This window comes from Sminthopsis crassicaudata, chromosome 4 (assembly GCF_048593235.1).
Source record: "Sminthopsis crassicaudata isolate SCR6 chromosome 4, ASM4859323v1, whole genome shotgun sequence".
NCBI classification, from domain to species: domain Eukaryota; kingdom Metazoa; phylum Chordata; class Mammalia; order Dasyuromorphia; family Dasyuridae; genus Sminthopsis; species Sminthopsis crassicaudata.
In genome coordinates, this window is record NC_133620.1 from 96093912 (window position 1) to 96102641 (window position 8730).

Genomic DNA, 8730 nt, shown 5'->3' on the forward strand with positions numbered 1-8730 from the left:
ACACCTAATATAAAAGAACTCTAGAGATTAAAATGTATTTATTTAGGTCTCAGTACATGCCCAACGGCTTAGAGAATCCTTTCTCCAGGGTAAGCAGGTCATCCTTTCTTTACATAAGGCAATAGAAGTAGATAGATTTATATCTTGGGGGATAGGGAGATAAGAAATTTAGGACATTCTTTAGTCCTATAATGTCCCCAATCTGATGAACTCATGATAAAAAGAATAATAAATAACTTTTATATAGCATCACACTGGACTGTCACAGACATTTGAGATTTTAAGTTTTTACTAATTTTTTTTGGCTAAGGAAATATCCCACAGGTTTGAGATAGGGCTGGGAAAGCCCTCCAAATCCTGATCCCCACCTAAACCCATTGGATGTTTCCTTGGCCGGAGAAATTAGCAAAAAATCAAAATCTCAGAAATCTGTGAGAGTCCAAGCCACTCCTTTTCCTGCTGGGAAAGCAGAGTTTGCTCCCCTCCATTCAGTGTTATTAAATTTGAAATGCAAGAGTCTTTACCAACATAACCTAATTTGAACTCTGTAAAGTGATTTCCATAAATATCATTTCCCTCATTTTACAGATTAGCAAACTGAGGCACTAAATGAAGTATCTTATAGTTACAGTAGAAAGTATCAACAATAGAATATGAATGTAAGTCTTCCTGATTTCAAAGCTTAGTCTACCACTCTCTTTCTCTGCCTCTCAATGTCTTAGATTTTCTGCCCCTCATAGTCTGATTTACAGGTAACCTTTGTGGTCTACCAGGAGGAATACTTTGAGGCAGAAGGTACTAAACTTTCAAATTTGTCCCCTCCTCTGAGGTAACATCTATAGTCTTCCATAGACAGCCAATAGCACTATATTTCTCCTAGGATTATATTCAGGGAAGATTGCAATCCTTCATCTTATAAACCTATTAAGTGGCTTAAGACTCAGTGTCACAGAAGTTAGAGCTGGAAGGGACCTTAGAGATCACCCAGGTGGAATCTCACTTTTTATCTCCCCAGAAATCAATGGAGACTGACCTACTTCATTAGTACCCTAGAGCCCAAGTGGTTGCCCAGAGCCAGGTGGAAAACAAAGTTGGCTACAATCCAAAGAAATGGGGTGGAATGCAAATTCAGGATGAGTCAGTAGCCTAGTAGGACTCCCCCAAAATCCCAGAAGAACTTAGGCAGCCCAAGAAGAGGCATCGCTGGCAGCAATTAAAAGATCATCCCTGTTGCTCCTTGCAATCTTCCTTTCCCTCCTCAACCTTGCTCAGTTGTGGGGTTCACAATTTGGGAAGGATATAAACAAACTGGTGATTAAACCAAGGGTGGAGGAGGAGTTGAAAAAACTAGGGATGTAGATACTGAAGAGAAGAATATTGGAGCTCTTGAAAGGCTATCAGGTGGCAAAAAGGTAAGTTTTATTCTGTTAGGGGACAGTGCTAGAAGTAATGGGAAGAAATTGTTCAGTCTTGTCTGATTCTTCATGCCCCCATTTGAGATTTTCTTGGCCAAGATACTGAGGTGGTTTCCCATTTCCTTCTGTAGCTCATTTTACAGATGAAGAAACTGAGGCAAGCAGGGGACAATGACTTGCCTGAGTAAATAAGTGTCTGAGGCCAGATTTGAATTTAGGAAGATGAGAGTTCCTGACTCCAGGAGGAAGTTGGAAAGAAACAAATTAAGCTTAATATCAGGAGAAATTATCTAATCATTGAGGCTGTCCTGCAGGGTAATGAGTTTCTTTTTTGTAGGGGTCTTCAATTGGAGGCTGGATGACTAATTGGAAATACAATGGCAGGGATTCTTTTAAAATATCTATTTTTTTAGGAGGTCCCTTTCAGCTCATAAGTTCTATGATTCTGTGGAAATGGGTAGTCAAGGCTTGCTTACCAGACCAAGGTTGAGGGAATTGTTGTCATCCTCAGGCATGGGCAAGTACACCGCCAGAGCCACGCAGTTGGCAAAGATAGTGAGTAAGATGATTGTCTCAAAGGGTCTGAAGTCAGGGTTAAGGAGAGTCCTTGATGGCAGGTGACCCCTTTTGAAGGAAGAGGGTTGACAAATAACCCAGAACTGTGTTCCTACACAGCCAGTACTGTGCAGAATTTTTTCTGTATCCTAGCAGAATCCCAGGCAAATAGCCCTTATCCCTCTGTGGGAGTCATATCCAGGAAAGAGGATTAGGATTCACTCACAAGGGTTCAAGGAGAATATCACAATATTTTATTTTGTGATATTCTCAAACTTTGGAAAAGTGAATTTCTTACTTTACATTTCGAAATATTACTCATGCTATACCAACCATGACACTTTAGCATTTCAATTTTGTGGTTGTCTTCCATAAAAAAAACTCTATCTCATTCCTTTAAAATAAAACAACTTTCAATGTCTCCCCAAAAGCCTACAAAATAAAGTCTTCTCTAATCACAGAATTTTAAGTCTCTCTGTGATCTGAGATTTTTCAAGTTTCTTATAGCCCTAACTTTTTATGGGTACCTTCTACTCTAATCCAATGATGGTAAATTCAATAGAAATAGGGGTAACCAAACCACACTTAGGGATCTCTGCAGGCCACATATTGGCTCAGAAAACCACATATTAACATTATTTATGTTTTGTTGTAGATTTGTTTATTTTGTTAGATATTTCCCACTTATATTTTAATCTGAATCAGGCCATACTCAGGAGAACTGTGGTCAAAATTGTGGCCAGTAGCCAGGGATTTGCTGCTTTGACTAGAGTCTAGTCTAGTGATGCTCAAAACTTTTTTGTCTCAGAACCTTTTTATGCTTTTAAAAATTATTGAGGGCTCTCCCCAAGCAGCATAGTTTATGTAGGTTTTATCTATTGATATTAACTATATTAGAAATTTAAATATCTTTATGAAAATAGTTTTGATCCTACAGACTTCCTAAAAGTTTTTTGGGGAAGTATACCTTGTAGGTTGTTGCTACAATTAAATGAGATTCTTCACTATTCAGTGAAATTCACTTAACACATACACACAATTATCCAAATTTTTCAACATACAAAAATTATTCAGATTAGATCTGTACTTTCCTACCTCTATAGCTTTTCTTCTGGGACATCATAGAATCTAAATCTAGTACTGGAAGGGACCGTAGAAGTTATCCAGTTGAACATGCACATTTTATGGATGAGGACATGAAGTACAGAGAGATTAAACTCTGTTAACCTATTGGCTTGGCTTGCCTAAGTTCACTCAAATAAGAAATGGTAGACCTTGGGTTCCATGATTCTTTCAATGTCACTTATGAGAACCAGTGGATATTATAGAAAGAGCAGTGGACTTTCATACAGGTGTTGGAGATTTGAATCTGTAGGTTTGATTCATGCTAGCTAAGCTGACCATGAGTAATAATAATAGCAAACATTTCTATGGAGCTTTAAGATTTAGAAACTGTATTCACATTGTTTTGTTTAATCCTTGCAATAACTCTGGGACATAGGTGCTATTACTATCCTCACTTTTCAGGTGAAGAAACTGAGGCTGAGAGAGGTTAAGTGGCTTGCCCAGAGTCACATAAACCATATGTGTCTGAAGAAGGATTTGAACTCGTCTTCTTCATTCCATCTGGATGACTCTTCAATTTCTGAGACTGTAAAAAGACATAATCATATCTGTACTACCTACTTCATAGGGTATTGTGAGGAAAGCACTTTGTAAATCTTGAAACACTTCTATAAATATAATTATTTTTATGATTATCTCTGATCGTCAAAGTTTCTTCATCCTTCGAGGACCAGCTCAAATGCCAACTCTCATAAGTCTTAATAGGAGGCTTGGGGTTAAATATTGGTTTTAGTAGTTAATAACTATGTGATCAGGTGCAAGTCTCTTAAATTATCTGAGTATCAGTTTCAATATTTGTAAAATGGGAAGAATAATTTATAAATTTTATAAATGAAATTTATAATTATATGAAATTCCCCCCCCCCCAAAAAAAAACCCTCACTTTTTTTTTGGCTGAGGCAATTGGAGTTCAGTGACTTGCCCAGGGTCACTCAGAAGTGTTAAGTGTCAGAGACCACATTTGAACTCAGGTCCTCCTGACTTCAGGGCTAGGGCTCTATCCACTGCACCAACTAGCTGTCCTCTCACTTTTTTATATCACCAATTTTTAGCTCACACACATGTACTACTACAATGCAGTCCTTATCCTTGCATCTCCTAGCACAGTGCTTTACCCATGGCAGGAACTTAATACATTTGCCAAGTTTAATTGAAATAATATTGGAGTTATATGAGTACATATTTTATTCATCATGCAGAATGGTTTCTACATCTTATTAAGCTCTGTAACTTTGCTCCTTCTTTCCAGCATCTGATACTTATTCCTTGGAAGTACTCAAGAAGTGCATATTGAAATTTCTTCCTCTCAGTAGAGGACATTGGATGCAGAATGGTTGAGGTGTTCACCTGTTTTAATGGACTACTTAACTTTGTTCTCAGATGTGTGGATGGATGTAATCTTTGGAAGAAACAATGATTGTTAAATAGTCATCAATATAATAACACAACTGTATGTAGAACTGATTTGTAATTATCAAGTAGTTTTAAAGTTTGACCCTCTTATAAACCTTTAGTCTCAAAGAATCCTATATCTTGAAGAATTATACATCTATCTGTGTTTTTTTTTTTTTTTCTCTCTCTCTCTTTACTTTTTTCTTTCTCCTCCAAAAATTCATGGATTTCTGGGAATCTGATTAGGTTGGATATGTTGGATATTGTATTATAGCAGTACATCTAGAAAAGTATATATATATATATGTACATATATGTACATATAAATATATTATGGCAGTATATATAGAAGAGAGCTGGTGATATGGCTATATATAGAAGTGTATATATATTATGGCAGCATATATAAAAAAGAACTGGTGGTACAGCTCTCAGAAAAGACTGAATTCTCATTTCCAGTGATTGAAGGAGATTTCCTTAGTTAAGTCATTGTACACATTTGCACACACAGTCCTACATGCATACATTTGAATACCTCCTCCTTATGCATAGTGGGGAGGTAGCTTTGGGAGTGAGAGGAAAGGGATCCTTGGAGAAATTTTGGTGATGAAAAAACACAAGATATCAACTAAAATTTATTATTTAAAAACAAGAAATGCAGAGCTCTCTTTGGGGATTGGAGAAGGGAGGTGAACACCTGGATTTCATCAGTATGGAGAACTTCAAGTGTGGAATCTCCACTCTCACCACTAATGCAAATCAGCAATTAATCTGGAATTGACGGCATCAAGAGTTGCCCTGGGGGTGCTGAGAGGCTAAATTGCTTTTTACTGTCACACAGATATTGTCAGTCATGAGATTTGAAGCCAGGTTTTCAGGATGTAAGATCCATTGTCTCTGTGCCGATTCATATCCATATACTTTCACTCACATAATCCTCTCTCACTTACCACCAAATCTTAATCTAAATGGTCTGTTTCTATGACTGTGGCTCTTTCAACAACATGATAGATAAGTCTTCAAGTGTGATTGAGCCTAAAGAAATATAGAAATTAGGAAAAAATAGGATTGGAGGGGGAGGGCATGGTATAAAAAGAATAGGACAGAATAGAGGGGGGGGCAAAGCACAGGGGAGCAGAGAATAAAGGGAATTGGACCAAGACAATATATTGTTGTTGAATGAAATTAGGAAAATGTTCTCTCAGTGACTGACACTCCCCATTCCTGAACCTCTCCTGCTTTACTACTGGGTGATAGTTTTAAGGGCCAGCGAGTAAGAATGATGCTTCATAAGTTACTGTTCTCTTCTATTGGAACTCTATCCTATAACATTAAACTAGGAGACAAAGCTGAATTCTGGGGGGTAGAAGATGGAAGGTAGATAGTCTTAGGGTTTTCAAAGATGGACTTGGTTGAGAAAACCTCATTTTGTTGATTTTGGAGAATGGAATGGGGTGGGGAAGGACATGGAAGCAGAGGAGAGGAGACAAGAAAATGAGCAACTGGGAAATAAGGAGCACATTTGGGATAGAAATATAAAGGGGATTAAGAAATAAACAGAGGGGATGGTGTGGGTGAGCAGAGAAACCTTTTGGCACATGGGGAAGAGAAATAGAAAGGGAGAGTGATCTAGGATAGGCAAGAGCAGCTGTGGGGAATAGGATCGATGCATTTCCCAAATTATTTCAAATAGCTCTCAAACTTTTGCCTGAAATAGTTTGTTTCTCTTGCTTTAACCTTTTCTTCTCCTTTCCCAGAATACCCTGTGCTCACCTTCCTAGAACCCTGTGCGACAGCTTTCCTCTACATCCCTCATTCTAAATATCCTGACTCTTCCTTTGTCCCTTCACTGTTTTTATAGGACAGGGTTCCAATAGGAGAAAATAGTGACTACTTATGAAACATCATTCTTACTCACTGGCCCTTAAACCTGTCACCCTGTAGTAAAGCAAGAGAGGAGTGGGGAGTGTCAGTGACTGAGAGAACATTTTCATTCAATGACAATATATTATCTTTGTAAGTATGACGGAGTCCAATTCCCTTTATTCTCTGCTCCCCTGTTCTTTGTTCCCCTCTTCTGCTCTCTTCTCCTTACACTATGGCTTCCCCACCCCAAATCCTATTTTTTCCTAATTTCTTTAGACTTATCATATTAATGAAAGAGCCACAGTCATAGAAACAGAACATTTAGATTAAGATTTGGCAGGAGGTGAGAGACGGTTATATATGTGAAAGAATATGGATATGAATTAATGTACAGACAATATAGTCCCCATCTTTCTCATACTCCAGACCCACCATTTTAACTCCACCCTCCTTTCTCAGAGTCCTTCTGTACCCCCTGAAATTCTAAGCCAGGGCAGAGACCTCCCTCCTTCCTGACAGGAGCTACAACAAAGCCTGATGGAGGCCATTTCCAGTGTCACCCTTGGGGCAGTTTAGGCTAAAGCCGAAACAGTTCTTAGCCTTCTTTTCCACGTTGGTGATGCTCTTTAGGGGAGGATTTCACTTTCCCCCTCTCCATTTCAATATCTGATTTCCTCCCTCCCCTAACCCAACCTTATCAGCCTAATACTCTGGGATTTCAAGCATTTATTCCCAGCATCTCAAGAATTGTTAAGTGGGAAGGGAATGGAAAGGTCACCTAGACCAACACCTATCAGCAGCTTGGAGGCTTATACTAAATCACACACATAGCAGAGAGGGGGTTTAAATCTGGGTTCTCTGACCTGAAATCCAACTTCACTCACCCACAATTCCATTTCACTTGGTCTGTCTGCTCTTTCACCACCACTCTGCCCACACTAATGAAATCAACAGATGTTCGGGGGCATGAAATGTTGAATGTTGCCAGCTTCTTTCCTCTACCTCCCCTCCTGCCCCCTGACCTCTCCAGCCATCCCGCCGGGATCTCTTGATCTCCCAGCCACCTCATCCCATCCCCATCCCCTTCTACGTGGGATCTCAAAGGATACTTCCATTCTACAATGCTAATGCAGGCCTTCCTCAGGGGGTTCTGGAGGGTGAGACAGAACAGCGCCCGGGGTGGTCGGGGCAGGATCTCAGGAAGCGGCTTCTTGGGTTGCTTCTTCTTCTGGTTCTCGTCCTGGGGCGAGGAGGGCTCCATGCTTTCCCCGCTGTTGCCTCTCCGACCCTGCCCGCCCCCTCCTCCCCTGCGCCTGTCCCGGAGGGCCCCTTGCCCCGGACTGGGCGAGCCTGGGCTTGGTGGCTGCTGGAGATGGGCTGGGGGTGGGGATGGGGGCGGGCGGGCGGCGTGCGTGTAAAATTAGCCCCAGCTTGGCTGTCCTTGAGTGCCTGAGGCTAAGGGGCAGCTGTCGCTCTTCCCTCACCCATGCACCAGCCTGGACGTGGGATAGCAAGCACGATTCCAGCCATATTTTGGGGTACTTGGGAGAGGGAGGACAGAAAACATAGTAAAATGGGTTCAGAATATGTCCTGGTTGGGCTTCTTGTCCTGGGGAGATAGTGTAATCAATAGTTCTGGATTTGAAATCGGGAAAACCTGAATTCAAATCCTACCTCAGTCATTTAATTACAGTATGAATTTGGACAAATGACTTAAGTTTTCAGAATCTCAGTTTCCTCATCACTAAAATGGGAAAGATAACAACAGTTCCTATTTCACAGGATCTGTGATGACCAAATGAGATAACAAATGTGAACTTTAATTAGCATTAAATAAATGCTAGCTATTATCATTGTTCCTAACTGGTCAGTTAAATAGAATCATAGATTTCTAGCTAGACCTAGAGCCCCACTTCTTCATTTTAAGGAAGAAGTAGGGCCACACAGGGAAATGACTTGGGGGTGGGTAAGGGAAGCAGGAATGGAGTTCAAACCTAGGCTCTCCCACTCTGGAGTCTATGCTTCTTGCACTATAGCACTCTATCTGTCCTAAAACGGAGGCCTTAACTCAGTTCCCCACCCCACTCCCCAAACAAGGGTGAGGGACTGGCCTGAAGCCCAATTCATTTCTAGTTACAGAATTTCCTTCTTTCCAGTCTATTTTCCCCTAAGCTCAGACTTCTCTTCCTGCCATGGGAGTAGTTTAAGATTGGACAATTACCTTCCCTACACCAGACTGGTGTCGGGACATCATGCCAGTGGAGACATCATGAAACCTTTCTCAGGAGTCCCTTTAGGGAATGGGATGAAAGAATTGAAGGAGGGGAATTGGAAGAAAAGGGACAATAAGTTGGAGAGGGGCAAGCTGCTTTCGAGA

At 40.5% G+C, this 8730-nt stretch overlaps 1 protein-coding gene across 1 annotated transcript in view; it reads right to left on the bottom strand.

Annotated features, from left to right (window-relative positions):
• The window catches only part of CACNA1S (calcium voltage-gated channel subunit alpha1 S), a 95166-nt gene extending 86484 nt beyond the window's left edge, over positions 1-8682 (bottom strand). Inside the window, exons 1-2 of the mRNA XM_074308739.1 lie at positions 7463-8682; positions 1892-1997 (exon numbers count right to left, since the gene is read on the bottom strand). Coding sequence (XP_074164840.1) covers positions 1892-1997; positions 7463-7614 — 258 coding nt within the window. The 5' untranslated portion in view covers positions 7615-8682. The remainder of the gene's footprint in view (positions 1-1891; positions 1998-7462) is intronic.
• Between the last annotated feature and the right edge of the window lie 48 nt (positions 8683-8730).